Source organism: Nyctibius grandis, chromosome 6 (assembly GCF_013368605.1).
Source record: "Nyctibius grandis isolate bNycGra1 chromosome 6, bNycGra1.pri, whole genome shotgun sequence".
Lineage (NCBI taxonomy): Eukaryota > Metazoa > Chordata > Aves > Nyctibiiformes > Nyctibiidae > Nyctibius > Nyctibius grandis.
Genome location: NC_090663.1, coordinates 318,304 through 340,435, shown reverse-complemented (window position 1 = coordinate 340,435; position 22,132 = coordinate 318,304). Strand labels below are relative to the sequence as shown.

Sequence of the window (22,132 nt, the reverse complement as noted above, 5' to 3'; positions counted from 1 at the left end):
TCCAGGATGGGATCCTGCACCACCAGCTGGGATCCTGCACCTCCGGGCTGGGATCCTGCACATCCAGGATGGGATCCTGTACCTCCAGGCTGGGATCCTGCACCTCTAGGCTGGAATCCTGCACCACCAGCTGGGATCCTGCACCTCCAGGCTGGGATCCTGCACTGCTGGGCTGGGATCCTGCACCTCCAGGCTGGGATCCTGCACCTCCGGGCTGGGATCCTGCACCACCAGCTGGGATCCTGCACCACCGAGCCAGGATCATGCACCACCAGCCAGCATCCTGCACCTCCGGGCTGGGATCCTGCACCTCCGGGCTGGGATCCTGCACCACCAGTCTGGGATCCTGCACCTCCAGGCTGGGATCCTGCACCTCCAGGCTGGGATCCTGCACATCCAGGATGGGATCCTGTACCTCCGGGCTGGGATCCTGCACCTCCAGGCTGGGATCCTGCACCTCCGGGCTGGGATCCGGCATCTCCAGGCTGGGATCCTGCACCACCGAGCCAGGATCCTGCACCACCAGTCTGGGATCCTGCACCTCCAGGCTGGGATCCTGCACATCCAGGATGGGATCCTGTACCTCCGGGCTGGGATCCTGCACCTCCAGGATGGGATCCTGCACCTCCGGGCTGGGATCCGGCACCTCCAGGCTGGGATCCTGCACCACCGAGCCAGGATCCTGCACCACCAGCTGGGATCCTGCACCACCAGGATGGGATCCTGCACCACCGAGCCAGGATCCTGCACCACCAGCCAGCATCCTGCACCTCCAGGCTGGGATCCTGCACCTCCAGGACGGGATCCTGCACCTCCAGGCTGGGATCCTGCACCACCAGCTGGGATCCTGCACCTCCAGGCTGGGATCCTGCACCTCCAGCTGCGATCCTGCACCTCCAGTACGGGATCCTGCACCACCAGGCTGGGATCCTGCACCTCCAGGACGGGATCCTGCACCTCCGGGCTGGGATCCTGCACCTCCAGCCGGGATCCTGCACCTCCAGGCTGGGATCCTGCACCACCAGGACAGGATCCTGCACCTCTGGGCTGGGATCCTGCACCTCCGGGCTGGAGCAGGGGACAAGGGACATGTCAAAGCACCTGCTGTCCCATGGTCACCCAGTTTATTAATTCACCAGTGAGGTGACATTGTAGTGGCTGCGGGGAAGCCCGGGGGCTCGCTGTGCTCCCCCCCGCCACGTGACAGCCCCTCACCCCAGATGGCAGCCGCCAGCCCCCAGGGACCGTGGGGGGCTCGTGCTGCGTGACACCGGCGCCGGGGCTGGGGACAGCCTGCGGCCACCAGCTCGTGTCCCCAAACAGCCATCGGGCACGCCTGCAGCTCCGGAGGACGCGTCCCCGGGTGAGGTGACACACAGCTCCTCAGCTGGGGCACTGGGAGGGCTGGGAGCTGGGGAACTGGGAGGACTGGGAGCTGGGGAACTGGGAGGACTGGGAGCTGGGGAACTGGGAGAACAGCTCTGTGTACCTGTTGGGGACAGAGCAGGGGGACGCGGAGCCCCATGTCCCTGGAGGGACAGAGCAGGGGACACACAGCCCCGTGTCCCTGGTGGGGACAGAGCAGGGGACACACAGCCCCGTGTCCCTGGTGGGGACAGAGCAGGGGACGTGCAGCCCCGTGTCCCTGTGGGGGACAGCGCAGGGGACACACAGCCCCGTGTCCCTCTTGGGGACAGAGCAGGGGACGTGCAGCCCCGTGTCCCCATCCCTGTCCCCGCAGAGGCATCCCCGTGTCCGGGCCCACGTGCGGTGCCAAGGGACGCCGTGTTTGACATTCCCCCGCCGGCGGCTGGTGTGTGACCGCGCGTTGGTGGCATTCCTGGACTGACTCGGTGGCACTCGGTGGCCTTCACTGACCTTGCGGGGCTGCCCTCGCCCGTTACCATCCCATTAACCCCCAGGAGCCGGGCATGGGGCAGCTGGGGGCCGAGCTGTGCCCACGTGCGCCATCACTCAGGTCCATGCCAGGACCTCTTGTACCCCAAAGTGACCCGGGAGCCCCCAAACCACTGTCCCCAACAGCTCAGGTCCCTCCCTGTGCACAGGGTCCACGGGGACCATGGCCACGGGCAAGACCCCATGCACCATCCCCTTGGGGGGTGCCCAGCACCTCCCTGGATCAGGCCCTTTGGCCACGGGCTATTTTTATCCCTTTCTGTCCCCAGCCATACAAGGAGCCACCAACCACCCCCGGGGAGGTAATTTTTCAGTGTGGGGGGGGACACACTGGATTGTCACCTCGGCAGAGCAACCTGCTCATCTTACACCCTCAACTGGACGCTGTGGACATCCCACTCGCCTCTTGGGGACACCTTGTGATGTTTATGTGTCCCCCCCCCATGACACCCAACCCCTGTTTCTCAACTCGCCCCGAATTAGCACCTGGTCATACGCAGGTTCCCGACGGATGAGGGCACAGGGTTAGAAATAGCTCGTCATTCCGGCCACCGATGCCATCGAGGGGAGCGTGGTGGCCCTGGGGTTGGTGCCACCACCTAGATGCTGGGCTGGGGGGCGAGGGGGGGGCCAACAGCCCTAGATCCGTCCCCCCACACCCCCCCCAGCCCAGCTGATTGTGTTTTGCCCAGTATCACATGTCCCCATCAACCAGGAGAGCTAAGTGACATGCCCAGGGACATGGTGGACACCAGTGGCAGAGCCACCAGGACACTGCCAGGAGCCCTTGCACACGCGCGTGCAAACCCCCACACTTGTGGGGCCAAACCTGAAGGCACAAGTGAGGAAGGGGGGGGTCCCTGGGTCACGCAGCATCCCTTGCCTGACCCCCACATCCAGTATCCCCCAGGATGGAGCCTCCCCATGTGGGCACCCCCCCAAGCTGCCATGCCCCCCCCTGCCCCCATTTTAGCAAAATCCCAGCGGGTGGAAGGGGTTTGGGGTCACCCCGATGGGTGGGAGGGGTTTGGGGTCACCCCCTTGTGCCGTGGGGCTCCCCATAGGGATGCACCCCCTGTCCCATGGCCACCCTCCTGCCGGAGCCCCCCACGGCTGCAGGTCGGACCCCCCGTCCCAGTGCCAGGGGCTGCTTCTCCCACCCAGCCCCTCCGTACCCCCATACAGGGTCCAGCTGGGGCAGGGGGCACCGAGGGGCTGGGAAAGGCTCAACCCCCCCCAAACCCACCCTGCGCAGCCGGGCGTGGGGGGCTGCGGGCACCCCCGGGGCCGTGGCACTCACCGTCCGAGCGGGTCGAGGGGCAGCGGGCCGGGGGGGCACGGGGGGCCCCGCTTTGGGGGCGAGGAGCCCCCGCCGCTGCCCGCCAGCATCTCGGGGGGTCGGGGCACGGGTGGCCACGGGCACTGCCCGGCGCGGCCCCGGCTCGGGCCTGGCAACCGGCCCGGGCTCGTCACGGCGGGGGGCGGACATGGGTACGGGGGGGGGGGGCGTGGGGGCGGCGCTGGGGGAGCCGGGGGGTGCAGGGCTGGGTCCTGACCCCCCAACTCTGGGGGTACAAGCTGCCCCCCCCCGTGCCCCCCAACAGTGTGGGGTGGGACTGGGGCCCCCCCACCCTGGCGGTGCGGGGCTGGGACCCCCCCCAGTGCCCCCACTCTGGGGGTGCGGGGCTGGGACCCCCCCCAGTGCCCCCATCCTGGCGGTGCGGGGCTGGGACCCCCCCCCCCCCGTGTCTCCCACCCTGGGGGTGCGGGGCTGGGACCCCCCCCAGCTCCCCCCACCCCGGGGGTGCGGGGGTCGTGCCCCCCCCCAAGTGCCCCCAGCACGGGGGGCAGAGCTGGGTGCCCCCCCCCAAATGCCCCCCCCCGTCACGTGACAGCCCCCCCCCCCCCCCCGCTCGCACACGGGTGCCCGGGGAACCCCCCGCCCCCTCGGTGTGTTTACATCAACCCGCCAATCAGCGGCTCTCTAACAATGCGGGAGGCTTGTGACGCCTCTCGCCATTGGGCGTTGCGCCCGCCAATCAGGATCCGGGCGAAGGGGCGGGGTCATGTGGTTATTTACATTGCGGCCGGCCACGCCCACCCCGCTCCAGCCCCGCCTCCCCGGCCTGCCCGTCTGACCCACGTGGGGGACGCGTGCGCCCAACCAATCCGATCTTTCGAGGTTAGCCAATCGGGAGGCTAGGAGGTGGACCCGGGTGTCCAATCAGACGGCGGGCGGAGAGGGTGGGACTAGAGGCTGGAGTGACAGCGGGCCGGTGGAATAGCGACGCGCTCCCTCGCCCCTCCATCCAATCAGGCGTAGAGCTGAGAGCGAGGGGGCGGGGAGGCGCGGAGAGGCCGGCCAATGGGGTGCCAGCCTCCGCTGGGCGGGGCCAATGGGCGTGTCCCCGCCGCGGGGGGCGGGCGGGCGGCGGCGGGGTCCGGCGGTGGCGGCGGAGGGGGGAGCCCGCGGAGCGGCACCGGCCCGGCCCGGCCCGCAGGTACGGGGCGGCGAGGGGAGGGCAGGGAAGGCGGCTCCGGGGGGAGCCCGGGGCGCAGGCCCGGCCCCGGCAGCCCACGGGGCGAGCACCGGGGGGGACTGGCGGGCGCAGGCCCCGGCCCGCCTGGGAGCAAAGCCCCGCAGGGCCCGGCCCCCGCTGCGCCTCGTACCTCGGGCGGCGCAACCCCGCGGCTCCGGCCTGCGCCCGGCGGGGCCCCTCCGCAGGCCCCTCTCTGCGCGGGCCAGGCCCGTGCCCGTGGGCCGAGGCGAGGGCACCGGCCTCGGGGAGGGAGGAGGTCGGCTTCTCCCTCCCCGGCCCGCTCCGGCCTGCTCCGGAGGGCCCCCCAGGCCCAGGCAGTGCTGTCACCTTCCCAGCTTGCCCCGACTGGAAGCTGCTTTCTCAAATTTACCTAAAAATGCTCCGCGGGGGCTCGGAGCGCGGCACACGGGTGGGTTTGGGCAGGGGGGAGGCTCCCCTTGTTTATGGGGGACGGGATGTGGCACCGGCGGGCTCGGGGGGGTGTAGCTGGCTCCTGGCGTGTGCCCTTCAGGTGTTTTGTTACGTGGTGGCTCTTCAGGTTTCAGCCAGGCGTGCAGCCACAAGTCAGGTATTGCTGCAGGAGCGGCGTGGCCAAGTAGGAAAACTTTCTGCGTCTGAGTGCTTGGAGCGTGGCTGATCCCAGTCCCTGTTCCTGTGCAAAGAACTCGGCGGTTTTTCCCTCTGAAGCGCTCCCGGGGGGCAGGCTGAGGGGACAGCCCTTTTCCAGGCTCAGAAAGGAAGAGCTGTGCGCGCTGCACCTGAGGTGCACACGTGTCATGGAGTCACAGACTCGTTGGTGTTGGAAGGGACCTTAAAGCTCATCCAGCTCCAACCCCCTGCCACGGGCAGGGACACCTTCCACCAGCCCAGGTTGCTCCCAGCCCCATCCAACCTGGCCTTGAACCCTGCCAGGGAGGGGGCAGCCACAGCTTCTCTGGGCAACCTGGGCCAGGCTCTCACCACCCTCACAGCAAAGAATTTCTTCCTCACATCTCATCTCAATCTCCTCTCTTGCAGTTTAAAACCATTCCCCCTCGTCCTGTCACTACTTGTCAAAAGCCCCTCTCCAGCTTTCCTGTAACCCCTTCAGGCACTGGAAGGTGCTAGAAGGTCTCCTTGCAGGATTCCCCACGTACATGCTTGAACCCCAGCCCCATGGAGGGTGGATCCGAGGGCTCTGGCAGCAGGAGCTGGGCTTTCCTGCAGCCTTTCAGGCTTTGGTTGTGGAAGTGAGCAGCCCAGGAGGGAAGCTGCCTGTTCCCCTCGCAGCCGGCCCCTGCGAGCTGCACTTTGAGGCCAGCGGCGGGATGGCGAAGCGAGGCCCTCGGCCGCTCACCCCTGGCTCATCCATCACCGCCGGGCCCCACGGCGGCGCGAGGACAGCGGCCGTCCCCGCAGCTGTCATCGCGCCGGCCCTTACACCGGCGTTAATTTGATCTGCGCCGGTGTTGTCAGCTGCCGAACTCCGGGCTGCTGAAAGGCAGCCGCCAGCCAGCCTGCCCTGGGCCCGCTCTCGCTGGGTGTTGACAGCCCGTGTTTCGTCAGGGTTTGGTGGTCTGGAGGATGGTGCCGAGCCCCGGCAGCTGATCTGCATTTCCAGAAATTGCACCGCTGGCTTTTTCTGCGCTCAGGTCTCCCTGCCTTGCCCCGGGGGTGTCTGAGCAGGAGGTTTCCCTTCCCAGAGCACAACCGGGGAGCTGGGAGGTGCTGCTTGATGGCTGCTCTGCTCTGAAGTCTTGACAATTTCTGTTGTCAGTTCCTTTAAAGAACTTACAGACGGGCTCCTGCGCGGTGCTGGCTGGACGTATCTCCTCAAGCTTGGCCAGGGAAGGTTCAGGTTGGACATGAGGAAGCATTTCTTCTCAGCAAGGGTCATTAGCCATTGGAAGGGGCTGCCCAGGGAGGTGGTGGAGTCACCATCTCTGGAGGGGTTTAAGAAAAGCCTGGCCATGGCACTTAGTGCCCTGGTCTAGTTGCCATGGTGGTGTCAGGGCAATGGTTGGACTCGACGAGCCCAGAGGGTTCTTCCAACCTCATTGATTCTGTGTATCGCTGCCGTGTTAATCCTGGGGAGCAGCAGGACCCGTCTGTGAGCTGTCAAGTGCAGAACGTGTCATCTTTTGCTTGAGATTAGAAGTAGCTCAGTGAAGAGCAGCGTTTAGGATGAATTTGGAATTAGGTTTCTAAGCGTTTCTTGGACGCGGCTCAAGAGCGGCGTTCGGCGTCGCTGGCGGCTTCAAAATGACGAAGGGTGAGATCTGGTTTTGTGCCTGAGCGAAGTGGGGGATTGTTCTTGTAGATGCGGATTAAAATAGTGCAGGATGAGATTATCCCCCAGCTCGGAGATGGAAATAGGATGCAGTTCCTCGGCAACTGAGCTAGCTGAAAATGGAAAGCTGCACATCTGCTGCGAGCACTGGCACCCCCCCGTAGCCCAGCAAGCGTGAGGAGGGAGTACCAGGAGTCCAGCCTAACATTAGGAGTCCAGCCTGACATTAGGAGTCCAGCCTAACATTAGGAGTCCAGACTAACCTGGAAGACTGAACACCCTCTAATTACAGAGCTGAAGGCAGTGGGGAGCGCTGGGTGACTCCGGACAGTCTGCAGCAGCTCGCCAGCTCAGCGCTTCAGCGTCAGGAATAAAACCTGAAGCGCCGGTATAATAGGAAGGAGAAGCCTGGGGGGGGAAAAAAAAAATACTTGAAAGGGTGGTGATAGAGCGTGGGCTGGGCCTGAGCCGGGTTGCAGCCTGGCAGAAAAAGCCAGACCCAGTCAGGCCGGGCTCCCCGGTGCGACCTGGCTGGAAGCAGAGAGCGGGGGACACCGCGAGTGCCATGGGGCGGCTGGCAAGGCTCAGGGCTGCTGGAAAAACCCCCACGGCTGGGAGATAAGAAGAGCAGCTCGGGACTCCGGGGTGCTGAGACCTTATCTGCAAAGGGAGCTCAGAGCCAGGTAATCTCGGCGCGGGTGGGCAGGAGGAGAAGCTGGTGGAAGGAGTGAGGGCTGAACCAGATGGACCTGTGTGACCCACCCCTTGGGAAACGAGGCTAACGAGCTGCCTTCTTCTAATTGCTGCTTCGGAGGAGCTGAGAGGTGGCCTGCAAAAACGCCCAGCCCTCTCCTCCCCTCCTTGCCCCAGCGCTGCCTGGGCACAGATCAAGCCTGGACTTCTGGTTGAGATCAGACCGAGGACTTGAAACCAGTTTGCTCTGCGCTGGTTGGGGGTGAAGAACAGCGGGTTGTTTTTTATGGAGGCTCCACAGGTTGAAATGTGGGTGTTGGTACACCCAGAGCGAGCTTGGAGCTGGGGTGGGGGTGCTGGTGGCAGAGGTTTGGGGGTGCAGCACTAACCTCTCCCCTCGCAAAGCCAGCAGGGGAGGAGAGGAGGCATGAAGGCACACAGAGAAGGGCTCAGGTTTTTTTCTGAAGTCTGGGTTGCTCTGGGTGGGTTTTCCTGCTGCAAAACCAGCCCCGTCTGCAAACACGATGATTCCCAAAGCTATTTATAGAGCTGGGAGCCCTGGGCGGCCAGGCTCCTCCATCACGTAACCCCGCCGGAGCAGCCTCCGCCGAGGTTTTGGCTCTGGCCGCGCCGGGCTGGGAGGGTGAGGAGGACCATATGTCCCTCGCCCTGAGCCAAGAGCGCAGCTGTGCTCCACTCCTTAACTCTTTGGGGGCGAAGGGGAGGGACGCAGCTCGTGCCACATTGGTGTTGGAAAGGGACACTCACAGGGGCAGAAACCGGCCAGAAGTGGGGCTGGCGAAGGGTCTTCCCTCCCAGGAGCTCTTCAGTCCTGCTATGCCTGACTCTGGTGTGTCCTGCTGTGTGTTGTCCTCCTGAATTGGGTGAGGAAAGGGTCTAATTCTGGGGTATCGAAGGGTGTTAGCCAGATTATTCATAAATCCCAGACTGGTTTGGGTTGGGAGGGACCTTAAAGCCCATCCAGCTCCAACCCCCTGCCATGGGCAGGGACACCTTCCACCAGCCCAGGTTGCTCCCAGCCCCATCCAACCTGGCCTTGAACACTGACAGGGAGGGGCCAGCCACAGCTTCTCTGGGCAACCTGGGCCAGACTCTCACCCTCCTCGCTCCTCTCTCTCTGTCTTGTCTCCCTCGGGGTCAGCCACCCCTGTTATCTCACCCTTGGGTGCTGCCTGCTCTGAGCAGTCCTTCCCCACCTCCTGCAGAGTCGATCCACGGAGTTTCTGCCCATCAAGTGTCTCAACACGGTGACAAGGGGACCTTGTGTTGGCATCTTCCTGCACAATTACTTTGCCCTTGGATATCTCAGACACTTGTTCTACTTTGCCTCAGTGGCTGTTTCCAGCTTAACTGACCTGGGACCACCCAGCTGGGGTCAGAGCCCGTGAAATCTGTAGCCTTGAAGCATCACCCAAACACCAAATGGGCCAAATTTCTGTTTCCCAACTCGTTGTCCAAAGAAAACCTGCCTTGCCAGGCTGCTCTTCCAGCCCTGGGTGACTACAGGAGCGTTAAGAGGTTTGTGAAGACGTCCCAGGTGCCTCCCTGCCTCGCAGACACACGTGGCTCCTCGGGATTTTCTGTGCTCCAGCTCAGGACGTGCAGCTCCAGGGAGGTGCTTTGTGTGCTCTGGATGTGTCTCCTGAGCTCTCAGCGCTCAGGTTGAAGATTACTTTTATTTTTTTTTAAAATCTACTTAATTTTCCAGAGCAAAGGAGAAACAAATCCAAGAAACCTTCATTGTAAGCCAGCAGATTTTTTATTTATTCCAGTTTTAATGCAGAGCCGTGGCTCGGAGCAGCCAGCTCGCTGCGGCGTCTCAGCAATATATCAAAATTATCCTGGCTCTGTGTGTACTCGGGGAGCGTCAGCGGGCTGGTGGTTCCAGGGCTGCTCCGGTGACTCAGGTCAATAACACGCAGACCAAAGTGTACGTCGAGCCCGGCTCGGCCAGGCTGGAAAATGCACTTTTGGAAGACGCTTTTCCAGGCGGGGACGGGGCTGCTGGGGTGCTCCAAGCACTGGGTGATGGGGCAAAGCGTGGCCTCGGGTCCTTCAGACCCAGCTGGGAAACATGGGAGATGGAAACACGCTTTGGTTGGTGGGTTTGCACAGAGTCACAGAGTGGTTAAGGGTGGGAAGGGCCCCTGGAGATCCCCCAGCCCACCCCCTGCCCAAGCAGGGTCACCCAGAGCAAGTCGCACAGGGCCGTGTCCAGGCGGGTTGAATATCTCCAGAGAAGGAGACTCCCCCCTCCCTGGGCAGCCTGTGCCAGGGCTCTGGCACCCTCACACCAAAGAAGTTCCTCCTCATGTTCAGACAGAACTTCCCGTGTCTCAGGTTGTGCCCGTTGCCCCTTGTCCTGGCGCTGGGCACCACTGAGAAGAGTCTGGCCCCATCCCCTGACACCCCCTGAGGTATCTGTGAGCGTTGATCAGATCCCCCTCAGGCTGCTCTTCTCCAGCTGAGCAGCCCCAGCTCCCTCAGCCTCTCCTCGCAGCAGAGATGCTCCAGCCCTCGCACCATCTCCGTACCCTCCGCTGGACTCTCCCCAGTAGCTCCTGGTCTCTCTTGAACTGGGGGGCCCAGCACTGCCCACAGTTCCTCCAGGTGTGGCCTCCCCAGGGCCGTGCAGAGGGGCAGGAGAACCTCCCTCGCCCTGCTGCCCACACTCTTCCTCACACACCCCAGGACACCAGAAGCTGCTGGCCAGGTCACCCCTTGCTCTTAAGTCCAGACAAAGCACATTTGGACTATCCCTGATGGGTCAAAACCATGAAAAATAAATGCTGCTGCTGCCAGGGAGGTGCAGTGCTGCTGCCAGCGCTCTGGAGGAGAGGAGAGGAGTCGGGAATAGCACGGAGCCTTGACCAAAGCAGCCTGGCAGCAGCAGGTTCTTGGCTGGAAGCCCGAGCTGTCACCCATCAGCATGGCCAGTGGCCAGCACCCATCTGGAGCTGGGTGGCCGGCGTGGGTTGGGGAGCACGGGGCTCCCCAGCAGCTCCCTCACCCCCTTGTTTTTCTCCCCAGAGTCAGTAATGATGAATGGCTCCGACCTCGCCAGTACGACGGCGTCCAGTCCCAAATCCAAAGAGGACCAAGTAGTGAACGGCCACGATGAGAAGGAAAACAACCCCTTCGCAGAGTACATGTGGATGGAGAACGAGGAGGACTTCAACAGACAGGTAGGAGCGGGATGGGGGTTGCCAGATGTTGAGGTGTTGGAGCGAGTGCAGAGGAGGGCGGCCAAGCTGGGGAAGGGTCTGGAGGGTCTGACCTCCGAGGAACGGCTGAGGGAGCTGGGGGTGTTTAGCCTGGAGAAGAGGAGGCTCAGAGGTGACCTTAGTGCAGTCTACAACTACCTGAAGGGAGGTTGGAGCAGGGTGGGAGTCGGCCTCTTCTCCCAGGCAACCAGCGACAGGACAAGAGGACACAGCCTCAAGCTTGGCCAGGGGAGGGTCAGGTTGGACATGAGGAAGCATTTCTTCTCAGCAAGGGTGATTAGCCATTGGAAGGGGCTGCCCAGGGAGGTGGTGGAGTCACCATCTCTGGAGGGGTTTAAGAAAAGCCTGGCCATGGCACTTAGTGCCCTGGTCTAGTTGCCATGGTGGTGTCAGGGCAATGGTTGGACTCGATGAGCCCAGAGGGCTCTGCCAACCTGGTTGATTCTGGGATTCTGTGAAGTGCCAGGGCAGCACGAGGCAGCGGGGAGGAGCTTGCTGGAGGCTCGCTGGTCCCTCCTGCCATCATCCCAGTAGCTGGAGAGACGTCAGACACCTTGAACTGGGCAAGGAAGGAGCTTGCCCCTTCAGCTGGCTGAGCTACAAGCAGAAACCCTGAACTCTCCTGGACACTTGTCCCCTCCCTAAACATCTCCACAAGCACCAGGGGGTCGGGAGGCTGGCAGGGAGCTGCGGGCAAGCTGGGCAGAACGATTCCCCGTCCCTGCTGCACCCCTGGTCACCAGAGGAGGATTTCATCAGCGTTACTGGTGTCCTCAGCAGAAAATCTCCATAAGTTGTTCCCAGAGGAGGAAGGTGCAGCCACCCGGTGACAGTCACTCCTGGTGAGCGTGCAGAGCTGCCTCGTGCCACCTCGGCGATTGTTAGAGCTGTGACTCAAAGCTTTTGTTTTATTTAATGACGTGACGAGGCAGCAGCCGGCCCCCACGAGCAGCTGCGCCGAGGGAAAGAGGCGAGATTAATTAGTTAATGTTTGGAAAGCGCCGTCTTGATTAAAAGCCTGATGGAGGCAAAGTGCAAAGCAAACCGTCCTGCAGCTCCCTGCCCGAGGGAGCGTCCCGGGGCGGAGGAGTGGAGCGTGTGCAGGTGGAGGGAGGGAAACGCAGCCAAGGCCTCAGGGCCTCCCTGTGGCGCCGAGATACTGGCCTGGGCTTTCCTGCTCTGTCAGCTCCTGCACTTCAGCTCTGGGGCCACCAACATGGACACGGAGCTGTTGGAGCGAGTCCAGAGGAGGCCACGGAGATGCTCAGAGGGCTGGAGCCCCTCTGCTCTGGAGACAGGCTGAGAGAGCTGGGGCTGTTCAGCCTGGAGAAGAGAAGGCTCCGGGGAGACCTTCTAGCACCTTCCAGTGCCTGAAGGGGCTACAGGAAAGCTGGAGAGGGGCTTTTGACAAGGGCCTGGAGTGACAGGACGAGGGGGAACGGTTTTAAACTGCAAGAGGGGAGATTGAGATGAGATGTGAGGAAGAAATTCTTTGGTGTGAGGGTGGTGAGAGCCTGGCCCAGGTTGCCCAGAGCAGCTGTGGCTGCCCCCTCCCTGGCAGGGTTCAAGGCCAGGTTGGATGGGGCTGGGAGCAACCTGGGCTGGTGGAAGGTGTCCCTGCCCGTGGCAGGGGGTTGGAGCTGGATGGGCTTTAAGGTCCCTTCAACCCACACCAGTCTGTGATTCTGTGATCTGGACACCAGCCCAGAGCTCTCTGTCCTGCTGCAATCCCGCAGCTTGCAGGCTGGCGAGGGGACGGCTCAAAGCCACGCTGCTCCCTCACCCCCCCTGCCCCACGAGGGGGACAGGCGGGTGTTCTCAGAAACCCACGAGCTGCTTGGCACCATCCTCCCTTATTTATGCTGGCGACATTCCTTTTCCCATGGAGCCAGCACATCCCGGAGGGCAAAAGGAGTGGTGGGCTCTTGTGCTGAGAAGAAACTGTGCTGACAGCAGGTGAGGTTGGTGCAGCAGGAGGTGGTGGAGCTGCATTAAAGACCACAGGAGCCAAAGAAGAGCCCTGAGCAGATAATAAACCCCTTATCTTCTAGCTCAGGTTCTCAGTGTGAAGGAGTTGGTGGTTTCTGGCTAGAGGGGTAGGTGTGAGTGCATCCAGGATCTCCTCCTCCATGTCCCCTCGTCCAGGACCAACGTCCTCACCGTGTCCCCAGCTCACAGCCAGTGCTGTGGTGTGGGAAGGGGAGCAAGGTGCAGCTGGGCTGTGGTTGGGGTACAGCTGGCAGCGCCGAGACTCGGAGGACAGGAAATATCCAAGGATCAGTGCTGGGTCCAGCCCCATTCGACATCTTCATCAACGACCTCGATGAAGGGACAGTGTCTTCTCAGCAAGTTTGCTGCTGATCCCAAGCTGGGAGGTTTGGCTGATCCACCTGAAGGCTGGGTGGCTGTTCAGCGTGGACAGAGTGGAGAGCTGGGCAAAGAGGAACCTGATGAGGTTCAACAAGGAGAAGTGCAGAGTCCTGCACCTGGGAAGGAGGAATAAAATGCACCAGTGCAGGTGAGGAGGTGATCTGCTGGAGAGGAGCTCCATGGAGAAGCATCCCTGGTGTGCTCAGCGGGAGCAGGCTGCCACCCTGCGTCGGGGCTGGCTGGAGAAGCCTGGGAAGCAGGAGGGCGACCCAGGGGCTGCATCACTCCTCAGCAGACACCTCCAGCACTGCTTCCCTGCGGGGAATTCATTGAGTTCTCCCTCAAAAGGTGCCAGTTGTGCTCTTGCACTTCATGGGCTACAGGCAGGGCAACCAAGCTGCGTTCATTGAGGTTTAAAATATCGCTGTGGCTCTGCTGGGGTGTTTGTGAGGCACGGGGAGATGCCAAGGTGAGGTGGGCATGGAGAATAGAATCGTTTGGGTTGGGAAGGACCTTCAAGATCATCGAGTCCAACCATTACCCCAGCACTGCCAAGGCCACCACTGACCCATGGCCCTCACACCACATCTACACGGCTTTTAAACCCCGCCAGGGATGGGGACTCCACCACTGCCCTGGGCAGCCTGTGCCAGCGCTTGACAACCCTTTGGGGAAGAAATTGTCCCTGATCTCCAACCTAAACCTCCCCTGGGGCAACTTGAGGCCGGTTCCTCTCGTCCCATCGCTTGTTACCTGGGAGAAGAGACCGACCCCCCCTCGCTACACCCTCCTTTCAGGCAGTTGTAGGGAGCGAGAAGGTCTCCCCTCAGCCTCCTTTTCTCCAGGCTAAACCCCCCCAGGTCCCTCAGCCGCTCCCCATCACACTTGTGCTCCAGACCCTTCCCCAGCCCCGTTGCCCTTCTCTGGACTCGCTCCAGCACCTCAAGGGCTTTCATGCAGTGAGGGGCCCAACACTGCACCCAGGATTTGAGGTGCACGTTGCAGACTCAGCTTTTACCCGGTGGGGACGGCGTAGGGAGAACACCAAGATGCATCGTTTGCTCCCGTGACTAACGAGTGTGTTTGGGCAGGTGGAGGAGGAGCTGCAGGAGCAGGAGTTTCTGGACCGCTGCTTCCAGGAGATGCTGGAGGAAGAAGACCAGGACTGGTTCATTCCATCGCGCGACCTGCCCCAGGGCATGGGGCAGCTGCAGCAGCAGCTCAACGGGCTCTCCGTCGGCGACAGCCACACTTCAGAGGACATTCTGGTAAGGACCTCGGAGCAACCTGGGCTGGTGGAAGGTGTCCCTGCCCATGGCAGGGGGGTGGAACTGGATGGGCTTTAAGGTCCCTTCCAACCCAAACCAGTCTGGGATAGCAGAGGAGCTGTCCTGGGAAGGGGGGTGGCTTTCCTTGGGGGGGTTCCTGAGTGGCAGCGGGGTGTCGGTGCAAGAGCTGGTGCTGATGCACCACTCACGATGCATTTTGGGGTTTTTACACCCATTTTAGCCGTGTATCCTAAAGACAAACATCCAGCTTTGCAGAACTTGCTCTCTGGACGCTGTGGAAATGGGGCTGCCGCTTGCACATGAGCTGGGCTCTGGTCCCAGAGCAGCCTGGGACCCTTCTTGCCTTGTTGGCAGAGCTGGGGTGTCCTGGCAGGCTGGAGAGGTACAGGGGGGGGGACAGCCAGGTCTGCTCCAGGGTGAGGGTTAGGGTCAGGCTGGAAAATGGGGGGGCAGAGCCAGACGGGGCGGGGGGGCAGAGCCAGACTGAGCAGGGACAGGGCCAGAACGGGGAGGGACAGAGCCAGAACGGGGCAGGACAGAGCTAGAACGGGGGGGACAGAGCCAGAACGAGGGGGGACAGAACTAGAACGGGGGGGGGGACAGAGCCAGAACAGGGGGGACAGAGCCAGAACGGGCAGGGACAGAGCCAGAACGGGGGGGACAGAGGCACAACGGGGGGGGACAGAGGCACAACGGGGGGGGACAGAGCCAGAATGGGGGGGACAGAGCCAGAATGGGGGGGACAGAGCCAGAACAAGGGGGGGACAGAGCCAGAATGGGGGGGGACAGAGCCAGAACAAGGGGGGGACAGAGCCAGAACAGGGGGGACGGAGCCAGAACAGGGGGGGACAGGGCCAGAACAAGGGGGGGACAGAGGCAGAATGGAGGGGACAGAGCCAGAACGGGCAGGGACAGAGCCAGAGCAGGCAGGGACAGAGCCAGAACAGGGGGGACAGAGCCAGAACAGGGGGGGACAGAGCCAGAACGGGGGGGGGGGGACAGAGGCAGCAGATTCTCCTGTGTTTCCCCCCCCAAAAAGCCCATCCTGGGAGCAGCTACCTCCACGCTGGCACTTGTTGAGCAGCATCTCGAGCGCTGCGGGTGCCCCGAGGGCCAGGGCTGATGCTTGGCATCCTCGGCCACCAGCCCGGGGCACCTTTGGGGTGCGGGTGCACGGAGCTCTGATGGGCCCCTCTTCTCTTCCAGAGCAAAAGCAACTTGAATCCAGATGCCAAGGAGTTTGTGCCCGGCGTGAAGTACTGAGGGCCCAGGCGGGCTCGGGAAGGACTGTCCCTGCGCCGGGGAGGGTGGCAGGGGGGGAAGGAGGGAGGGGGTCAGCCCCTGGCTGGGCTCGGAGTTGCTGCGATGGCAAAATCTTGCTCTACGCTTCAAGTACCTTTGTTTTTTTCTTTTTTTTTTTTTAATTTTTAAACTCTGTATTATCTATCACCTTTTTTTTTGGCAGTTTTTGCTTCCCAGGACTTGCGGCCCTTAGGTCTGCGCTGGAGCCCAGCGCTCCCCCTGCTCCGAGGCCCGTTCCCAACCTGCTAGTGGAAAAATCACATTTTCTCCTTTAAATAGAATTTATAGGGATCCCCCTGCCCGTCTGCTCCCTCCCCAGAGGCAGCGAGCCCGGGCCAGGAGCTGCCCCAGCCTCCCCCTAATTTATCCTTCCCTTAAATAAGGATTTCTTTGGCTAAAAGTGAAGTGTAACAAGACTGTAAACCCCAAATTCCTCTGAGCAGCTGCCTGCCCCACTCACTGGGTGCTGAACTGGGAGGTTAACGAGTTACAGGAGCAATTTGGGGAGAGCAGCCCCCTCAGCCGTCACCCCAGGGAGGGGATGATTTTGTAGGCTGCTCCTACAAAAGAAAATCATCCCCTTAAAGAATTTCCCCCCCCGCCAACTCTTGAGCTTCTCCAGCACTACGGGCTGCAGCTCTGGGGCGTCTCTACCTTCATTTCTCGTTGAAATAAATCCAAGAAAAACTGAAGGGAGCCTGTGCCCAGGCACGTGGCGGAGGGGGAGCAGCCTCTCGGGGAGGGGGATCCTCTCGAGGTGACCCTGAGCCACGGGGAGCACCCACAGGTGGACACAGGGAGGGCGGTGGGCCCCGCAGGTCCCTTTGGTGGCGGGTGGCACTCGAGGCAAAGCCACCCCACTGACAGGGTGAACTTGCTCTTGGGGACCTCCTTCCCCATGGGCAGGAGCTGACCCACAGCCCTGGGCGCTTCTGGTGGTGTAAATCCTGTGCTGGGCGGGCTCAGATGGGCACCCAGGGGTGGCTACAGCTCCTGGGCCACCAACGCTACGGGCGAGCGGAGCCTGGAGCTGGTGTAACCCTGAGCTCAGCCCATCTCCGGCTGCTGCTGGGCTTAAAACCAGCACCAAACCCTGACCCTCCGGCTGCTGGGCTTAAAACCAGCACCAAACCCCCTCCCTCCAGCTGCTGGGCTTAAAACCAGCACCAAACCCTGACCCTCCAGCTGCTGGGCTTAAAACCAGCCCCAAACCCTGACCCTCTGGCTGCTGGGCTTAAAACCAGCACCAAACCCCCTCCCTCCAGCTGCTGGGCTTAAAACCAGCACCAAACCCCGACCCTCCAGCTGCTGGAGGGGCCCCTCTGAAATATTGATGCCCACGGGCTGGGCTGGGGTCTCCTGCCCCGGGACAAGCCTCAGGCTGTGCCCAGGGTGGGCAGGATGCGACCCGGGGTGCTGGACGCTGGGCAAACTTCTGTAGGGGTAGCGCAGGTTCCCCCCCACCCCTCACCCTTTTTCTGGTTTCTCTGTGATTTCTCCACCCCCCCAGCCCTGCCCACGGACGTGCTGAACAGTTCGGACGACGCGTTCTTAAAAATAAATAAACTGGTTTTGGAACCAAGCGGCGCAGAGTCGTGGCTGGAGGAGGGGGGGTCTGTGGGGTCAGCCACAGGGGGGTCTGTGGGGTCGGCGCTGGGGGGATCTGTAGGATCAGCCCCGGGGGGATCTCCCCTGTTGCCCTTCGGGTTAAAATAAATAAAAATAAAATAAATAAAATCCGAGGGTTGGAGCGTGAGACAGGCTGGGAGAGCTGGGGCTGTTCAGCCTGGAGAGGAGAAGGCTCCAGGGAGACCTTCTAGCACCTTCCAGTGCCTGAAGGGGCTACAGGAAAGCTGGAGAGGGGCTTTTGACAAGGGCATGGAGTGACAGGATGAGGGGGAACGGTTTTAAACTGACAGAGGGGAGATTGAGATGAGATCTGAGGAAGAAATTCTTTGCTGTGAGGGTGGTGAGAGCCTGGCCCAGGTTGCCCAGAGCAGCTGTGGCTGCCCCCTCCCTGGCAGTGTTCAAGGCCAGGTTGGATGGGGCTGGGAGCAACCTGGGCTGGTGGAAGGTGTCCCTGCCCGTGGCAGGACCTAGATGACCTTTGAGGTCCCTCCCAACCCAAACCATCCTGTGATTCTATGAAATAAAATAAAATATAATAATAAAAAGGTGCAACCTTTTTATTGCCAAATTCCACACCCCGCTTGCCCAAACCGTGGGAGGGTCCCTCCGTCCTGGGGGGGGGGGGGTAACGGCTGGAACACGTGGGTGTAGAAGACGCTGACGTTGGTGGCCCGGTCGAGGGGCAGCGCGTGGCCAGCGTGGCGGGCCCCCAGGCGAGCGGCCCCCAGGGCCGAGCTCCGCGTGAGCCGCAGGAGGCTGAACCCCGAGAACCCCCGCCCGGGGGGCTCCTCCCGCGCCTGTGCCAGCACCCGGATAAACCCTGAGGGGGGGGGGACATTGTGGGGGTCACAGCGGGCGGCAGGACCCCCCCCCAGCACCCCCATCCCGCCGCTCACCCGCCTGCATCCTCTCCCAGCTGTGCCACACGGAGCCCACGCAGACGATGGGCAGCCCCAGCTCGCCCAGGAACAGGCTCTATTTGTGGGGGGGGGGGCACAGGGGGTGAGGGCTGGCCCCGGGACCCCCCCCCCCACCCCGCGCACCCCCTCCCCGTCCCCTCTCACCCCGTCGATTTTGGGCAGCACAGCGACCACGTGGCGAGCCAGCACCTCGCCCGCCTTGGTGAAGATGTGGCAGCAGAGCGGGTCCCCGGCCTGGGCGCCTGGGTGTGGGGGGGGGGGGAGTGGGATGGGGGCTTGGGACCCCCCCCCCTGCACTCCCCCAGGGCACCCACGAGTGGGGCTGGGCTGCGTGGGGGGAGCGGCGAGGGTGCTCGGGGCGAAGGGTGCGGGGTCACGGGGAGGGATGGCAAAGGGGTGGCAGTGCCCAGGGGGGGACCGAGGGTGGCAGGGATGGGCCCCCCCCCTGGACCCCCCCCCAAAGGGGTCCCCTACCCTCCGCCAGCTTCTGGCAAAACCCCGCGAACTTGGACTTGTCGAAGGTGCGGTACAAGTGCGTGAGGAGCCCCATCCTGTCCGAGACCTGGGGGGGGCCCACGCTGAGCCCCCAGACCCCGGCACAGGGCCCAGAGCCCCCCCAGACCCCAGCACAGACCCCCCCAGACCCCCTTACACACCCCATAGCCCCCCCCAGACCCCAGCACACAGCCCAGAGCCCCCACCCAGACCCCAGCACCCACCCCAGAGCCCCCCCAGACCCTGGCACAGGGCCCAGAGCCCCCCCAGACCCCAGCACACAGCCCAGAGCCCCCCCCAGACCCCAGCACACACCCAAGCCCCCCGCAGACCCCAGCCCAGAGCCCCCCCCCAGACCCCAGCACCCACCCCAGAGCCCCCCCCAGACCCCAGCACACACCCAAGCCCCCCGCAGACCCCAGCCCAGAGCCCCCCCCCAGACCCCAGCACAGGGCCCAGAGCCCCCCCCAGACCCCAGCACAGACCCCCCCAGACCCCAGCACACAGCCCAGAGCCCCCCCAGACCCCAGCACACACCCGAGCCCTCCCCAGACCCCAGCCCAGAGCCCCCCCCCAGACCCCAGCACAGGGCCCAGAGCCCCCCCCAGACCCCAGCACAGACCCCAGAGCCCCCCCAGACCCCAGCCCTGAGCCCAGAGCCCCCCCAGACCCCAGCCCAGACCCCAGAGCCCCCCCAGACCCCAGCACCCACCCCAGAGCCCCCCCAGACCCCAGCCCTGAGCCCCCCCAGACCCCGGCACAGGGCCCAGAGCCCCCCCAGACCCCAGCACAGACCCCAGAGCCCCCCCAGAGCCCAGCACAGAGCCCAGAGCCCCCCCCGACCCCAGCACAGACCCCCCCAGACCCCAGCACAGACCCCACAGCCCCCCCCGACCCCAGCACAGACCCCCCCAGACCCCAGCACAGACCCCACAGCCCCCCCAGACCCCAGCCCAGACCCCCCCAGACCCCAGCACAGACCCCAGAGCCCCCCCAGACCCCACCCCAGAGCCTCCCCAGACCCCAGCACCCACCCCAGAGCCCCCCCCGGCCCCCAGGCCCCCCCCCAGCAGCACCTGGAAGTACTCGAGCATGGCCTGCCTGACGTAGGTGACATCGTGGGGTGGCACCTCCAGGTTGTCCATGCAGTCGAACACCATCTTCACGGCCTGATGCGCGATCCAGTACGCTGCGGGGGGGAGCACGGAGCCGCCTGAGACCCCCCCCCACCCACTGCCACCCCCCCCCCACCCCCTGCCACCACCCTCACCGGAGCCCTCGTCACCCATCATGTGTCCCCAGCCACCGCAGCCCGTCTCCGACCCGTCGGGGTTGATGAGTTTGCAGTTGGAGCCGGTCCCCGCGATGAGGACGATGCCACCTGCGGGGGCAGAGCCGCTGTCACCCCCCACCCTGCACCCCCGTGTCCCCCCCCAGCGCTGTCCCCTGTCCCCTACCACTGTCGGTGGCCGTGGCCATGGCCCCGGCGGCGTCCGTGGTGATGTGGTAGCTCTGGCTGAGGTGGGGGTAGCGCTGGCGTAGCCCCTCCGCCAGCTTCTCCACGGCGTCCCTCTGGTCACCCCCGCTGAGGGACAGCCCCTGCCCCGTGCCGCAGGGTCCCCGTCACCCCCCCGCGGAGGGGACATCGCCGGGGAGGGGGATTTGGGGTGGGGGGGCTCACCAGGGACAGGAGGGGGACGTTGGGGTCAGCCCCGGCGGTGGCCTTGGCCTCGCTGACCATGCGCTCGATCCTCTCCAGGCACTTCTCGGAGCCGATGAGCTGAGGGGACAAGGGGACAAGGGGGGGGACACTAGAGCCCCCCCACTCCCAACCCCACGCTCCACCCAACGCTTCGCCACCACCCTCGAGGTCCTGGTGACACCCCGAGAGCTTCATCCCACCCTGGGAGCTTGGGGACAACCGGTGCCACCCCAAGACCTTCATCCCACCCTGGGAGCTTGGGGACAACCGGTGACAACCAGTGCCACCCCAAGAGCTTCATCCCACCCTGGGAGCTTGGGGACAACCGGTGACAACCAGTGACACCCCAAGAGCTTCATCCCACCCTGGGAGCTTGGGGACAACCAGTGCCACCCCGAGACCTTCATCCCACCCTGGGAGCTTGGGGACAACCGGTGCCACCCCGAGACCTTCATCCCACCCTGGGAGCTTGGGGACAACCGGTGCCACCCCGAGACCTTCATCCCACCCTGGGAGCTTGGGGACAACCGGTGCCACCCCGAGACCTTCATCCCACCCTGGGAGCTTGGGGACAACCAGTGCCACCCCGAGACCTTCATCCCACCCTGGGAGCTTGGGGACAACCAGTGCCACCCCGAGACCTTCATCCCACCCTGGGAGCTTGGGGACAACCGGTGCCACCCCAAGAGCTTCATCCCACCCTGGGAGCTTGGGGACAACCGGTGCCACCCCGAGACCTTCATCCCACCCTGGGAGCTTGGGGACAACCGGTGCCACCCCCACACCCCATATCCCACCTCCATGTCCCCCCCCCACCCCGTGTGACCCCCCCGTGTCCCCCCCACCCCATGTCCCCAAGCTCACCCAGTGGTTCGTGCAAGGTCCCTCCATCTCGGCCACGATCCGGCCGTCCCCGGCCACCAGCACCACCCTGGAGTGGGTGGCCCCGCTGCGGAGATGGGTGGTGGGTGGGTTGGGGGGGGACACGCTGCCATGACCCCCCCCCCCCACAACCCCAGCGTGGGGGGGACAACCCCTGGTGCCCCTAAGCCAGCCCTTGGGGGGGCTGGTGACCCCCAGATCCTGTCCCACGGAGCTGGGACGGGGCAGGAGGGGTCGGGGGGGGCAGGAGTGGGGACCCCCCACCCCATGGGACCCCCCTTTGGTGGGATCCCAGGGGGTGCTGGGTGGGGGGGCTGTGTCTGGGGTGGGTGCGTGGGGAGGGGGGTGTCCCGGGTGGGTGCCCCGAGCCCTCCGGTCCCCCCCCCGCCCGCTCCTGCCCCCCCCCCCCAGGCTGGGGGTCCCCAGGGGGTGTCAGGGTGCGGGGGGGGGGTCGCAGAGCCCCGTGGGGATCCCCCCCCCCTCACCCCTCCACGCCGCCGAACAGCGACGCCATCGCTACCGGGATGGGCCCCGCCCATGGCCACGCCCCCAGGACAGGCCACGCCCCCAGATAAGCCACGCCCCCGCGGCCAGGCCACGCCCCCCGCGGCCAAGCCACGCCCCTCCGGCCGCCCCGGGTCCTTGTGTCCGCCCTCCCCGCTATGTAGTCCCCCCCACGCACCCACCCGAGACACAGCTGCCCCCCCAAACCCACCCGGGACGCAGCCCCCCCCATGCACCCACCCCAGACACAGCCCCACGCACTCAGGGTGCACCCACCCGGGACACAGCCCCCCCACCCCCCCCGATATAGCCCCCCACGCACCCATTCAGGACACAACCCCCCCTGTGCACCCACTCGAGACACAGCCGCCCCCA

At 64.1% G+C, this 22,132-nt stretch overlaps 3 protein-coding genes across 5 annotated transcripts in view; 1 reads left to right on the top strand and 2 right to left on the bottom strand.

Annotated features, from left to right (window-relative positions):
- Nucleotides 1-3,367, bottom strand: part of ZNF638 (zinc finger protein 638) — a 60,478-nt gene extending 57,111 nt beyond the window's left edge. Inside the window, exon 1 of the mRNA XM_068402997.1 lies at nt 3,218-3,367. Within this exon, the coding sequence (XP_068259098.1) occupies nt 3,218-3,306 (89 nt within the window). The 5' untranslated portion in view covers nt 3,307-3,367. The remainder of the gene's footprint in view (nt 1-3,217) is intronic.
- On the top strand, nt 1,255-17,205 carry PAIP2B (poly(A) binding protein interacting protein 2B). 3 transcript variants are annotated; one of them, XM_068403008.1, is made up of 4 exons: nt 1,255-1,363; nt 10,471-10,625; nt 14,126-14,302; nt 15,530-17,205. In XM_068403008.1, exons 2-4 carry the CDS (start codon nt 10,479-10,481, stop codon nt 15,584-15,586), a joined length of 381 nt encoding a protein of 126 aa, XP_068259109.1. In that variant the 5' UTR covers nt 1,255-1,363; nt 10,471-10,478; the 3' UTR covers nt 15,587-17,205. The 3 variants fall into 3 exon arrangements, with proteins under 3 accessions (XP_068259109.1, XP_068259106.1, XP_068259108.1); XM_068403005.1 differs by lacking the exon at nt 1,255-1,363 and adding an exon at nt 4,338-4,418; XM_068403007.1 differs by lacking the exon at nt 1,255-1,363 and adding an exon at nt 6,801-7,409.
- A 582-nt stretch (nt 17,206-17,787) lies between these two features.
- Nucleotides 17,788-21,791, bottom strand: NAGK (N-acetylglucosamine kinase). Its single transcript, XM_068403726.1, has 10 exons — nt 21,739-21,791; nt 21,236-21,320; nt 20,351-20,449; nt 20,127-20,268; nt 19,940-20,050; nt 19,746-19,858; nt 18,649-18,736; nt 18,319-18,416; nt 18,151-18,229; nt 17,788-18,074 (listed from the first exon to the last, which is right to left on the bottom strand). Exons 1-10 carry the CDS (start codon nt 21,765-21,767, stop codon nt 17,812-17,814), a joined length of 1,107 nt encoding a protein of 368 aa, XP_068259827.1. The 5' UTR covers nt 21,768-21,791; the 3' UTR covers nt 17,788-17,811.
- Between the last annotated feature and the right edge of the window lie 341 nt (nt 21,792-22,132).

Excerpts from the sequence above, each read along its gene's own strand:
- PAIP2B (XM_068403008.1), top strand. The coding sequence starts at position 10,479 with ATGATGAATGGCTCCGACCTCGCCAGTACGACGGCGTCCAGTCCCAAA. Across the intron at positions 10,626-14,125 it reads AGGAGGACTTCAACAGACAG|GTGGAGGAGGAGCTGCAGGA; the intron begins GTAGGAGCGGGA and ends GTGTTTGGGCAG. Across the intron at positions 14,303-15,529 it reads ACACTTCAGAGGACATTCTG|AGCAAAAGCAACTTGAATCC; the intron begins GTAAGGACCTCG and ends CTTCTCTTCCAG.
- NAGK (XM_068403726.1), bottom strand. The coding sequence starts at position 21,767 with ATGGCGTCGCTGTTCGGCGGCGTGGAGGG. Across the intron at positions 20,051-20,126 it reads GGCCACGGCCACCGACAGTG|GTGGCATCGTCCTCATCGCG; the intron begins GTAGGGGACAGG and ends CTGCCCCCGCAG. Across the intron at positions 18,417-18,648 it reads TTGCCAGAAGCTGGCGGAGG|GCGCCCAGGCCGGGGACCCG; the intron begins GTAGGGGACCCC and ends CCCCACACCCAG.